The sequence below is a fragment of the Symphalangus syndactylus genome, chromosome 22, assembly GCF_028878055.3.
Source record: "Symphalangus syndactylus isolate Jambi chromosome 22, NHGRI_mSymSyn1-v2.1_pri, whole genome shotgun sequence".
Lineage (NCBI taxonomy): Eukaryota > Metazoa > Chordata > Mammalia > Primates > Hylobatidae > Symphalangus > Symphalangus syndactylus.
The window spans coordinates 76,252,462-76,266,465 of NC_072444.2; the positions used below are offsets into that span (position 1 = coordinate 76,252,462).

Below are 14,004 nucleotides of genomic sequence, written 5' to 3' on the forward strand. Positions count from 1 at the left end.
GAAGGGATTTGAACCCAGGTCTGCTGGGCTCTGAGGGTCCTGCCTCTTTCCCTCCTTGGCTGCTGATCCTGGTGGAGATGGAAGGGCAGGAGGAGGGAGTCCCGTGGCCACCAGACTGCCGAGGAGACCGTGCTCCCCTCCTCCCAGTTCCTCCCCGACTCTGGTTGGAAACGGAAGCTGCCCAGCCCAGGCCAGGGGTGGGAGGGGCTGCACCTGGTTCTCTGCAGCTGGGTGGTCAGAGGTGGGGGTTGGCTGTGGGAGGGCAAGGGGCGGCTGAGTGGCCGTGTTTAGTTCACGCGAACTTGCTAGCTTTGCGCGGGGACCCTTCAGTACCCTGGGAGCCGGGGGAGGCACCTGTGTCTTTTATGACCCAGACTTTCCCGGCCCCAGGGACAGAGGCAGCGTCCCCCTCTCCATTCCGGAAACATGTCATCTGAGCTCAAGACACAGCTCTACTGGGGCGTGTTTGGAGAAGGTGAAAGGATGAACTTGACCTTAAAGGCAGGGGGTCGACGTGCCAGAGGCGCTCGGGGAACCGTTCCTGATCCTCGGGCACCAAACACCTTCCTCTGGCCTCGGCCCCTCCCATCCAGCCACGCTGCAGCCCCTTCCGGGAGGGATGAACACGGACGCCTTGGGGACCTTCGCCTCACCAGTGGGGCCCCTGCCGGCCGTCTCGGCAGTGACTCCCAAGAATACAAATTCCAAAAGCAGAATGACTCCGTTCGGAAGATTGTTCTGCGTTATTGACAGCGTTTAACCCCTTTTTGTGACTGCGTTCCTGGACGTCCCCAGAGGCCCTTCTAATTATCCAAAGGCTGCCCGTTGCAGGGTTGCATTCACAGGCAAACCCACGCCCCAGCGGAAACTCAAAGCTGTGTTTGGGGGTGACTGGGGTGGGGCGGGCGGGTTTGCTTTGGTGGCTTCTGGGGTGCCTCTGAGGGGTTGGTTTCCAGAAGTTTCCTCCGTGGCCTAAAACGGTGCCCGGCACGTGGTGGGCGTCCAGTTACTCTTGGTGGGAAGCACAAATGCCGCCATCCGAGCCGTGCTCTGGTCAGGGGCTTCATGGTGGTTCTCACAAAGGTTTCAGGGGTGCAGGGGGGCCTGGGGAGGCCTGGGAGCTTGGAGACAGCCAGGAGCCGAGCGTCCTTGAAGCAAAATTCGTGCTGGCCACTCCCGGGGCATATGCAAGAGGGAGATGGGCCTGGAGGGGCCCGCACTGCTGGGATGAGCACAGGAGGGATGAAGACGGCTTGTACCTGGCTGAGTCCCCGGAGCGGGGGCACCCGGGTGTGCATCGAGGTGGGGGGCCTGGCTGCAAGCCCATGCTGCCTGGGTCTGCCTCCCAGGCTCCCCTCTGCCAATCCGCAGCACCCCTCCTGCAACAGGGTCTGTGAGTCAGGTGTGCTGGCCACCACCATGGGTGACTGCGGCCTTCGGGTAGGGCTGCATGTCATCTGCTTGTGGAGGTGGTGGGACTCTGACTGTGTGGCCTTGGCCAAGTTGCTTAACCTCTCTGGGCTTCCATCTGCGAAGCGGAGAAATTCATGCCCCCCACAACATGCTGGGGCCCTGAAAGAGGGGGCGTGTGAAGGTCTGGGGTGCAGCAGCTGCCCAGACAGTGGTCGGTCCCTCCCTGGCCGGGCTGGAGGGGAAGACAGCAGAGGTTTACAAACCACATCTCTCCAGAGCCTCAGAGAAGCGTCCAGCCTGAAGGTACCCGTGCATCCTTTCCTATCAGGGCGTGTGAAGAGTGAGAATTCCCCCAGTTAAAAAAGTCATCCGTGTGGTAATTATGCCGCCGATTTCCAAATGGCCTCTAAGAGATGCCGCCACTTAGAACCGGATTCCGGAGACCCCTGAGCACGGCCAGTGTGCTCTTGTATCCAGACAGCATGACGAGTGACAAAGCATGGCATGTCCGGGAGCAGTCGGCACAGCAGCCCCGTGGGGGCTCCCTGGACACATCCCTGCCTCTTCCTTGCTGGCAGAATCCCAGTCCTCAGCCCCTCCCCAGAGCGGGGCACGTCCTGTCCCACAGGTCATATTCCCCAGCAACTGGTTTAGGGCAAGCGTGAGACCCTCTCTGGCCAATGAGGAGTGAGGGGATGTTTCCAGGAGTTTCTGGAAGGGTTTCTCACTGCTGAGGAGAGAAGTGCAGGAGAAAGAGGCAGGTTCTGTCTTTCTGCTGATGGCGTGGGTGTGGCCTGTGGTGACTCCAGAGCCATGGCAGCCTCTGTGCCACCATGAGGGACCTGATTGAGGACCTTGCACCTCCCCGAGGTCCCAGAGCAGGAGGCAAGAGCAAGGCTGGGTCCCTGCTGCCTCCAAGCCACGGAATGGGCCTGGGAACCCTCCCCTATCTTCCGGCTCTGTGGGATCCGTGGCCTCCCCTATCTGGCTCTGTGGGATACATGGTCTTTATTAGACCTTAGCAGCCTCAGTTTGGGTTTTCTGCTATTTGGGGTCAAAAGCACCTGAACATTGCTCCACACCCAGGTGTCACCAAGCAATCCTGTGAGCCAGAGGCCGTCAGGTTCATCGCCTGGATTTTGAGAGAGGAAAATAATCCCAGCTGTAAAACAGAAAGCTGTTAAAAATGGCCACAAAGGGCACATCAATGACGTCTGTCTGCAAAGGTCAGCGTGATGGGCTGTCCAGACAACGCTGCTCACAGTGGCTTTCCTGTGCGGGAATTCTCAGAGTGGCCACAGCTGCGAAGACCAGGAAGCAGAGAGTTCTCACCTGTGGGAAGGCTGGGGCCGGTGGCTTCAGAGCCCACGAGTTTCACCCTCTGCCATCTGCCCCTGCATGAGCCTCAGAGCCCAGAGCTGTGCCCGGGACTGGCCTGAGCCAGGACCGGGAGGAGGGCCGGGAGCTGTTGCTGTGGGTGGGGCCCATGGAGTCTCCCCTCTCTCCAGTGCCCGGGGTCTGATTCTGTGGGCACCCGGCTGAGGGCACGCTCCGTCTCCCCCTGCCCACAGTGGCGGCACTCGGCCACCCGGTCTGTTGGTTACACGTCCTGCTCATCCATCAGCTGGATTCATAAACACGGCAGAGGCCTGGGAGCCGAATGGCCCCACGGCCAGATCAGGGGCCAGGGCGGGGGTCTGGCTCTCAGAGGGGCTGCCAATTGGTGCCTGGAGATTCCAGGCATGGTGGGCACCAGCAGGGTCTCCTGACCCACATCTCTCCCAGACCGTGATGAGGTGGGGAGTTACTCATTAACCCAGGCACAGCCTGGCTGGCATTTGATGAGGCTGGGTCTGGGTGAGCCAGGGTGAACCGAGCCCACCTTGAAATGAAGTGTGTGTTCTCCACGAGCGGCTGCTCTGAGAAGGCCGCCGTCTGCCAGGCCGGCTGGGGCTGTGGGGATGTGATCCCTGGGTACCCGGATGGTGCCGTCTCCGGACCCTGGAGGGCCAGGCTGCAGGTGCTGCCACCTTCCTGGGCCTCAGCTTCCCCGGCTGTGAAATGGGATGGGGACATTCCTCACGCAGGTGCATTTCTGCACTAGACGCAGGGCCCTGCCTCCGGGGACTAGGGACGGATCAGAGCGTGCTGCTGAGAGCTGCTCAGAGTGGAATTTGGGAAGTGTCTGAGGCCGACGGCGTGCAGGGCCGGCGACAGAGCTACATTCAGCACCTGCTGGGGGCGTTTGGTGTTGAGGACAGACCGTTTCTCCGGCTGTTCAGAGGAAGCCTCTCTAGTGTGTCTTCACAGTGGCTCTAGGTGTCCTGGGAAGATTCCTAGGTTCCCGGCAGGTGGAGTCTCAGGTGGGACAGTGACACGGCAGCCCCGTCTGGCCACACAGCCCACACTCTCCCTGTGCCAGGCCACGGTTTCCACACCTGGGGCCCTGGAGGGACCAGAGTCCAGGGGACATTCAGCTACCCCAGCCCTGCCGTCCGCAGGCTGGATCTGTGGGTAGCATGTCCTGCGGTGGTGCCCTGTGATATTCTGCCCACGGCCTCCGTGTTAATCATTGATCTGGGCAACCCGCAGACCCCTCCCCACTTCCCCGTGTCGGGGGTCAGGAGGGTGCTTAGTGGGTGTGTGACCCTGAGACAGCGCCCCTCCCTTCCCCTGGGGAGGCCGGGATGCCTGGACGAGCTCCCAGTCCTTGAGAGTTGATCCAAGGTCAGCTTGGAGCCCGGCAGCCCCGTGACAAAGATACCTACTCCCAGGGAAGGTCCCAGTGCGTCCCCTCCCGGCTCCTCCGCTCGCCTCGGCAAAGGTGCGGGAGGCCGATGAGTTCCATTTCGAGGGGCTGTCTGTGTGTCTGAACAAAAATGGGAGCTGGGCCAGGCCGGACGGTGGTCTCTGAGCAGGTCCCACGGTACTCAGACGCCCTGGTTGCAGGTGCTGGGAACGGGAGAAGCAGCAGCATTGGATGTGGTGGTGGCAGTGGCTCCGGGGAAGGACCCGGGTGGGAGGTGGGGGTTTGGGTGGTGACCCCACATGTACGTCCCACCCTGCACCCACCTGGCCGGCACTCACGTCCCTCCACCTCCACCTGCAGGGCACTGCGTCCGTGCTGCAGCGCCGGTCCCCCAATGAGGAGTACGTGGAGGTGGGGCGCCTCGGACCCTCTGACTACTTTGGTGAGTCCAGTGGGCGTCCCCTCCCTTGCACGGCTGTGGCCATCTCATTTGGGGTCCTGGGAAGAGCCTGGAGGTGAGGAGCTGCTGGGGGGCTTCCCTGGGGCCTTGTAGGGGGGCTTGGCTGAGCCCCAGTGTGGCTGCAACAGAAGGCTCAGTCCTGTTCCCCCAAATTGAGGTCCCAGGGCCAGACTTGGGTCCCCAGGAGCAACCAGCCCTGGATGTGGGGTCCCCCAGAAGGCATGACCTTGTGGAAGGCAGCCTCCTGCTTCTGGGATGAGGGGGCACAGTGTAGCCATCAGCCACCAGCATTCCCGCAGCTGGGGGTGGGTGGGCTTGAGGGAGGCCTGGGCACACCTGGGCATTCCTGCAGCTGGGGGTTGGGGTCCTGAGGGAGGCCTGGGCATACCTGGGCATTCCTACAGCTGGGGGTTGGGGTCCTGAGGGAGGCCTGGGCACACCTGGGCATTCCTACAGCTGGGGGTTGGGGTCCTGAGGGAGGCCTGGGCGTATCTGGGCATTCCTGCAGGATTGCCCAAAAAAGTTCAGGACAATGCCTAGCTGAACGTGAATTTCGGATAATAAACAATTCGTTAGCATAAGTATATCCCAAATAGTTCTTGGGCTGTACTTAGGCTACAAGTTTGTTTGAAATTCACATGTACCTGGCACATCCTATCCTTGAAAGGGAGCTGCTTCCAGGGTCCTGGGCATAACCTTTCCCTGCTGCGGCCTCAGGACGCCCAGGCCCCCAGGCCAGGCCCTGACCTCTCTCTTCACCCCCCAGGGGAGATTGCGCTGCTGCTGAACCGGCCCCGGGCGGCCACCGTCGTGGCCCGGGGGCCCCTCAAGTGTGTGAAGCTGGACCGGCCCCGCTTTGAGCGTGTGCTGGGGCCCTGCTCTGAGATCCTCAAGAGAAACATTCAGCGTTACAACAGCTTCATCTCCCTCACCGTCTGAGCGCAGCTCCCGCCCTGCAGCCCCAGCTCCCCAGTGTGGTGGCCGTGCCGTGCTCGTCTGTGTTGGGGGCCCGGGAGCTGCTGTGTGAGGTGTGGGCCGGGTGGGGCTGGGTCCCGGCAGCGTGAGGACTGCCCCTTCCCCGGACTCACTTTTTGGAATAAATGATCACCTTGTGCATTTCCAAATCAAAGGACAAGCGGACAAAACGCATCCCAAGATCAAGGAAGGGACAGGCCAGCTTCCTCCCCACACGCCGCCCCGGCCGCCTCTGCGGGCTTGTCCTGGGGGGCCCACCCCACCCCTGCCAGTCTCCTGGAGATGGTTGAGGATCGGTCCTCCCCAGAACCAGGCCAGGACGTTGCCCCTGGGGCCTGGCGACCCTGTGAGGTCAGGTCCCCCAGATTGAGGTCCGAGTATGGGCCAGAGTGTATCGAAAGGGGCTGCCCCCAGGGGAGAGGAGGCTGAGAGCAGGGAGTCGAGACTGAAGAAGTCAAGGCTCCTCCCGCAAATGTGTACCCCTGCCCGCCCCACTGCACCCCGCCGCACCCCCACCTCCCCAGGGGGCCTGCTGCAGATGCCGGAGTGGGAGCGTCTCTGGGCTATGAGATTGATCTTGCCTCTAACTGGACAGGAAGCCGGGCGCCAAGACACACAGGGCTCCTGCCTGGTGGACCCCGGTAGGGGGGCCGGGCTCGAAGTTCCGTTGGGAGGGGCTGGCGGGACTCCAGCAGGCTGTCCTCACCTTCCTTAGAAAGTCCACCCAGGGCAAGTTGATGTTAGGGAAAAACAGAAGTCAGGCCAGCTGCGGGCCCCACACACCCCGACCCGCTCAACCGACCTGTCCCTTAAATGTGTCTTGGGTCCCGCAGTGATGACATGAGCCAGCCAGGCCCGAAGGGGTGAGGCCAGTGCAGAGAAGCTTCCCAGGGGGCTCCTGGGTGCCCCGAAAGACAACTGAGACCATGCAGTTCACCTGATGTTGCTCCCGTCCCGTGCGTCCCGGGGAGACTGTCCTTGGTCCGAGGCTGCTCCTTGCAGCCCCTCCCCTGCTGGTGGTTACGATGCGTGGGGCCCCCTCCCCGCCCAGCCCCGGCCACGTCGCCATGTCCCACCTGTGCCTGTGATGTCCCTGTGGACCTGTGAGCCCTCCCCCCCTTATCTCTGCTCTGAATGCTGCATGAACCATTAAATGTGCAATGAAGTACCTCTTCCCGGCTCGCGAGGCCTTGGTCTGAAGTCTTTTGTAGATAAGGGTTTTTTTTTCTTTTTTTTATGGTGGTAAAATACACATAACACAAAAGTTACCATTTTAACCACTTTTAAGTGTGCAGTGCAGTGGCATTATCCACACCGCAGTGCAGCCATAACCACTGTCCTCGTCCAGCTCTTTCATCTTCCCAAACGGAAACTGCACCCATTACACAACAGCTCCCGCTTCCAGCCTGAGGAGCCACCCGTCCACCTTCTGTAGCCCTGTGTATCCAGACGTTCTCCTCTCAGCGTTGTCAGTACACAGGAGGGTCCGTGTGTAGCCCTGTGTATCCAGACGTTCCCCTTTTCAGCGTTGTCAGTACACAGGAGGGTCTGTGTGTAGCCCTGTGTATCCAGACGTTCCCCTTTCAGCGTTGTCAGTACACATGAGGGTCCGTGTGTAGCCCTGTGTATCCAGACGTTCTCCTCTCAGTGTTGTCAGTACACAGGAGGGTCCGTGTGTAGCCCTGTGTATCCAGACGTTCCCCTCTCAGTGTTGTCAGTACACAGGAGGGTCTGTGCTGCCCACCGCCGTGTCCCGGGGTGGCCAAGTGGACAGGGCCCAGCTCTCTGTCTCTGCACTGCGAGGGTCCACGTCCCCCCATGGTCCCGGGTGGCTCTGTTCCTTGTGGCTGTTTCGTGAGCCCTGATGTGGACACCCAGATTCCAAGGCTGCCCTGGGAGGTGTCAGGGTGTGTCCAGGGCCAGGGTGCCCTGGACCTCTGGATGGGACGGTAAACTCGGGGTCCAAGGGCAGGCACAGCTCACTCATGCACCTCAGGCCCCCGGGATCTCTCGCAGGCTGGGCACTGAGTAGGCCTGCAGGAAATATTTCAATAAATAAACAACAGTGAATAAACTAAGGGTTGCAGGAGAGAAACTTTGGGAGATTCAGGCTCTGACATCCACAGGCCAAACACAGAGGAACTTTGACCCAAGTCTCACACCTTATGCAAAAAATTAACTCAAAATGGATCACAGACTTAAATATAAAACTATAGGGAAATTACTCTTAGACTTGACACCGGTCCATGAAAGGGAGATTTGATAAATTGGAATTCATCAAAATTAAAAACTGGTGCCTGCAACAGACCTTGTGAAGAAGATGAAAAAAATAGGAACCACGGACTGGGAGAAGAGATTTTCAAACCATGTGTATTGCAGAGAAGACCAATACCTAGAATCGTTAAAGAACTTTCAAAACATGGCCGGGCGCGGCGGCTCACACCTGTAATCCCAGCACTTTGGGAGGCCGAGGCAGGTGGATCACAAGGTCAGGAGATCGAAACCAGCCTGGCCAATATGGTGAAACCCAGTCTCTACTAAAAATACAAAAAAATTAGCCAGGTGTGGTGGCAGGCGCCTGTAATCCCAGCTACTTGGGAGGCTGAGGCAGGAAAATCGCTTGAACCCAGGAGGCAGAGGTTGTAGTGAGCCGAGATTGTGCCTCTGCTCTCCAGCCTGGGTAACAGAGTGAGACTCCGCCTAAAAAAAAAAAAGAAAAAATGGCAGCAGTCTGTCCTGAAGAGAAACAGAATCGCTCAGACATTGCTTGTGGGAACATAAGGTGGGGCAGTCACTCTGGAAAATAGCTTGTAGTTTCTTAACAACACAAAAATCCAAACTAAGTATGCAATTACCATACAACACATCACATGGCATTCTTGGGCACTTATCCCAGAGAGTGAAGACACAGACCCGCACACTCATGAACACAGCAGCTTGACTCAGAGAGCCTCAAGCTGGAACCAACAGTGGTATCCTTCAGCGGGGGGAACAAATCGTGGTACATCCATGCTCTGAAACGCTACTCCGCACTGAAAAGGAACCAGCGGTGTGCCCAGCAACCGGTATGGAATTGTCAGAGAACGATGCTGAGGGAAAGAAGCTGTGACTTTACAATTCCGTTTACACGACATTCTGCGGATGCCAAAATGGGGCCAGCAGTTGAGGAGGAGGCGGTGTGGCTATAAAAAGGCAGCTGGGGCTGAGCGCGGCGGCTCACGCCTGTAATCCCAGTACTTTGGGAGGCCGAGTTGGGCGGATCACCTGAGGTCAGGAGTTTGAGACCAGCCTGGGCAACATGGTGAAACCCCGTCTCTACTAAAAGTAGAAAAATTAGCTGGGGGTGGTGGCTCATGCCTGTAATCCCAGGACTTTGGGAGACGTGGGCAGATCACCTGAGGTCAGGAGTTCGAGACCAGCCTGGCCAGCATGGCGAAACCTCATCTCTACTAAATACAAAATTAGCCAGGCGTGGTGGCGCATGCCTGTAATCCCAACTACTTGGGAGGCTGGGGTAGGAGGATCAGTTGAACTCGGGAGGCGGAGGTTTCAGTGAGCCAAGACTCCGCCACTGCACTCCAGCCTGGGCTACAGAGCGAGACTTTGTCTCAAAAAATAAAAATAAAAAGGCAGCCGGAGCTGTTCTGTGGCTCGGGCATCAATGTTGAGATCTGGCTGTGATATGCTGGGGTAGCTTAGCAAGATGTTAAACCACTGGGGGAAACTGGGTGAAGGGTGCACCCATCTCTCTGTATTTTGCGGTGGTTTTTTATGAGACAGGGTCTCCATTTGTCACCCAGGCTGGAGTGCACTGGCGTGATCACAGCTCACTGCAACCTTGACTGCCTGGGCCCAAGTGATCCTCCTGTCTCACCCTCCCAAGCAGCTGGGACTACAGGCAGTCACCACCATGCCCAGCTAATTTTTTTGTAGAGCCCAGGCTGGTCTCAAACTTCTGGCCTCAAGCAATCCTCCCACCTCAGCCTCCTGAGTAGCTGAGACTACAGGCGTGTGCCACCATGCCCAGCTAATTTTTTTTTTAAATGATCATTTGTAGAGACAAAGTCTAACCATGTTGCCCAGGCTGCTCTCAACCGATCCTCCCCCCTCGGCCTCCCAAAGTGCTGGAATTACAGGCATGAGCCACTGCTCCCAGCCAGGACATATGTTTTCACTTGTCTTGGGTCAATACTGAGGCATGGAAGGGCTGGATCGCATAGTACGTGTGTGTTTCACTTACGAGAAATTGCTGAACCCTTCTCCAAAGTGGCCCCACCACGTTGCCTTCCCGCCAGCAGTGTGGGGGTGTCGCAGGTGCCCCGCATCCTCACCAGCACTTGGTGTAATCAGGCTTTCTAATTTTGGCAGTTCGGATGGCTGTAGTCGTATCTCGCCGTGGTTGTAATTGCGTTTCCTGATGACGGACGACGTGGAGCATCTCTTCACGTCTGTATTGACTGCAGATCTTCTTTCGTGAAATGTCTGCTCAAAATCTTTTGCCCATTTACAGAAATTGGGCTGTCTTCTTATCACTGGGCTGGAGGAGGTCTTTGTGTATTCTAGACATAGCTCCTTCCTCAGACGCACACATTGCAAATACTTTCTCCCAGCCTGCAGCTGGCCTTTTCATGTTCTTAAATGATGTCTTCTAAATAGCTAAAGTCTTTAGTTTTTATAGAGCCCAATTTATCCACCTTTTTTTGTGGTTCAGTAACCTATTTTAAAAGTTGCCAGGCGAGGTGGCTCATGCCTGTAATCCCAGCACTTTAGGAGGTGGAGGTGGCAAGACTGCATGAGGCCAGGAGTTGGAGCCTGGGCAACCTAGTGAGACCCTATGCCTAAAAAAAAAAAAAAAAAAAAAATTGTTTAACCCCCTCCCCAAAAAATTGCTTAAAATAGCCAGGTGTAGTGGTGCACACCTGTTGTCTCAGCTACTAAGGAGGGTTAGGCAGGAGGATTGCTGGAGTCCAGGAGGTCGAGGCTGTGGTGAGCTATGATCACGTCACTGCACTCCTGGGTGACAGAGTGAAATCCTGTCTCAGAAAAATAAATAAAAATAAAAATAAAAAAGTCGCTGCCTGCTCCAAGGTGGCCAGCCAGTGTTTACAGAACTTCCGATGTGCACCTGGCACTGAACTCAGCCCTAGAGATACAGCAGAAAACAGCTGTCTTGGCACTAACGTTCTAGTGGGGGCACCCCCTTCTCTGTACTGAAGTCCCGTGGAGGCCCCTTTCCAGCCCCTGTTCCCCAACACCCCCCAGAGAGAAGCCCTGCAGGCCCCGCCAAGTTTCCCCCTGCCCTCGCTGTGTGAGCTTGGGCAAACCCCTTGGCCTCTCTGTGCCTCGCCCTCTCCGCTCTGATATAGCCTGGGAATGCACGTCTCCCCTCCAGTGTATCGGGAAGAGAACGAAGTGGGAATCTTACCTTACCCAGGAAGCATTACCTGGGGTGGGCTCAGGTGGGGCCCAGGCGAGGGCTGGGTCTAGGGGCTGTGGTGTGAGGAGAAATGGGTGACCTGAGGCAGGCCCAGCCTCAGAGAGAGTCAGAGGCTGCCCTGTCTGGGGGAGGCCGCCCAGAAGCCTCGGACCCCTTGCCTGCCCTGCACAGCCTGACTCCCAGTGTCCTGTGGGCCTGATGTGAGGCTGCTAAATAGCAAAAGACCCCGTCCAAGGAACAGATGAGGAAACAGAGGTTCCTGCATGCAGAGGTTGGCCTAGGGCCACCCAGAAGGCAGGTGCAACTGGAAACGCTGCTCCTCGGCCAGCCTGGGCCCCACCTGCCTGTCTGGTGCCACCAGCCAAGTCTCTGACGGACACAGCAGACACTGGGCCCTGGGGTGGGTCCCCAGGACTTGGCCTGGAAGCACTGAGAACATCCAGGATGGACAACCTCGCTGGCCTCTGCCCCTCGCTGGCCGTGGGGACAGGGAAACCGCTTCCCCTGGGGCAGGAGGCAGAGCAGTGGGGACTCATACACCTGCTGTCCTGGCAAAGCACTGGCTCATTTGTTTATCTGTTGACTCATTCATTCATTCATGTTTGTCCATTCATTCATTTGTTTAGCCATTCATTCATTTCTTCATTCATTAGTTCATTCCGTCATTTGTTCACTCATTCCGATTCCTTTTACAGTCTGAGCCCCTTTCACACATTCCTGGCAGTTGGGAGGTGGCCTAGCTTTCCCCAGAGATACAGTTTCCCAGAGGCTGGAATTCTGGCCAAAGGATTCCAAGGAGGATGGACTTTCTGTTGGTTCCAGAAGCCAGCAGGTGACCGTAGGCTCCTGTCACTATTCTAGGTGCAGGGGCTTTGCCTGGGGCTGCCCAGCCCTGCCTGATATGGGCCCCAAGCCTGGACCTCTCAGGGCCTCAGCTTTCCCGTCTGTAAGATGGGTGTCACGATCCTTCCAGGCTGTTGGTGGAATGAGCTAATTACTGGAGGTAAGAGGCTCGGCAGGGGTCCCAGGCTGAACAGTGGCACCGGCCCACGAGCCCTGCTGGGGTGAGCTGGCCTCCAGGGACTGGGCTTGGCCGAGGCCCCTCCAGACGACAGACAGTCCCAGCCTTACCTCCCCTGGCTCAGGGTGGCTGAATCAGCCGGCGGGGGTGACTCACTTTGAGGCCAGGCAGTTTCCTCCCGGGCCCCCCGGCTGCCACGCTGGGGAGACAGGCAGGCCCCGCCATATGGGGCCTGGGACTTGGGGGTGATTTCATGTCTGGAGGTCGGGCCAGGAGGCCCTCGGCAGGGGCGGCTCCGGGATCCTGGGCCCCACCCTTCAGAGCTTCATTCGGCCACGAGGGCTCTGGTCTAGGAGACTCCCCGGTCCAGATGGGCCCTGGGCCTGCCCTGGCCTTGTCAGAGTCCAGCTCATCCTTGCCCCTTCTAGAGCCACCAGCCATGCCGACCTCTCTCTTCCCTCTTGGGCCGCTCTTGCCTCCTGGAATGTGACCAAATTAGGTGGCTGGTGACTAACTTCCCTGCCCGAGCTCCACCTCCAGTTGATCAAAGGATTTCCCTTCCTCGAGGGTTCTTCTAGTCTGGTTCTAACTTCTCCCTCAAGTGCAGGGAGGCCTTCACCTCGCCTCTCAATCTGGGCCTGCCCCTGGCCTGCTTGGGGGCCACCAAGGCTCTCGGAAGCTTCTCATGGGAACAGCTTTACAGTCAGATCTTGCAGGCACGCAGTGGGTTTTTTAACCCACCCATAGGGCTTTTCTTCAGCCAGGCAGAAGGTCACTGGGTCGGGTTCCACTGATGCCAGCAGGGGGTCTGCTTGGGGACGGAGCCCTGTGCCACTCCGCTGGAGACGTCCCTTAGAATTTAGACTGTCAGCCCCTCACCAACCTCCTTAGCCAAACATTGTTTTTACTTGTGCAGTTGGGGAAATTGGCTGTTGTATTTTAGGAATGCACTTGAAAAGGATCCTGGTGATTCCTGGCCTGGCATGCTGTGGCCCTGCCCGGGCTGGCGGGTAAAGCACAGAATTACACGGTCACCTAACGTGCCTCAAACCGTAGCCCCAGGCACGTTCCTTAACTCCTCTGAGCCTGCTCATCTCTAAAGTGGGGGTCATAATGTTTGCCCCGTGGGGTTGGGGGTGAGCGTGAAGCGAGACTACGCAGATGGAGCTGGTTGAGTGGGTTGGAGGTGAGTGTGATGCGAGACTGCACAGGTGGAGCTGGTTGCTTGGGGTTAGGGGTGAGCGTGAAGCGAGACTGCACAGGTGGAGCTGCTTGAGTGGGTTGAGGGTGAGCGTGAAGCGAGACTGCACAGGTGGAGCTGCTTGAGTGGGTTGGAGGTGAGTGTGATGCGAGACTGCGCAGGTGGAGCTGGTTGAGTGGGGTTGGGGTGAGCGTGAAGCGAGGCTGCACAGGTGGAGCTCGTCGAATGGAGTCTGGTGCAGAGGACATTCACGGCTGTGGCGCTGCTGCCCCGTATGACGTCTCTATCACACCCAGCAGTGACGGGAACCGGTCCCTATGCACGTCCAACACGTGCCGGGCGGAGTTTCTGCTGTGTGCACCATGTCCTTCGGCTCCCAGTGGGCCTGGTGGGCCCGCAGTCATCCTGGAATACTGCCTCCTCCTCCCCTTCAAGGCCTCTGCGTGCCCCACCCTGAGCACAGCAGCTGGAAATGAGGCCTCCTCTCCTATCCTCCTATTCCCTAAGCCAAGCGTCTCCCCACCTGCGGCTGGCCCCTGATAACTCCCTGACGAGGGACGCCCAGGTGCCTCTGAGCGGCCCCCAGTTTTGGAAAAGCAGCAAACGTCTCCATGGACGCAGCCTGCCCTGGCGGCCCTCCCTCGATCTGTCGGGCAATTGCTGTGTGCATCAAACTCCAAAACCTGGTGGCACGAAACAGCCGCCTCATGTTCGCTACAGATGCTGCCCTGCAGACCTCAGACGGGGC

General features: G+C 58.2%; 1 protein-coding gene across 5 annotated transcripts in view; it reads left to right on the forward strand.

The window, feature by feature from the left end:
* The window catches only part of PRKAR1B (protein kinase cAMP-dependent type I regulatory subunit beta), a 178,391-nt gene extending 171,626 nt beyond the window's left edge, over nucleotides 1-6,765 (forward strand). For all 5 annotated transcript variants that reach the window (XM_055260864.2, XM_055260866.2, XM_055260865.1 and 2 more), the window contains 2 exons: nucleotides 4,523-4,604; nucleotides 5,389-6,765. In XM_055260864.2, coding sequence (XP_055116839.1) covers nucleotides 4,523-4,604; nucleotides 5,389-5,561 — 255 coding nt within the window. In that variant the 3' untranslated portion in view covers nucleotides 5,562-6,765. The remainder of the gene's footprint in view (nucleotides 1-4,522; nucleotides 4,605-5,388) is intronic.
* The last annotated feature ends 7,239 nt before the right edge of the window (nucleotides 6,766-14,004 follow it).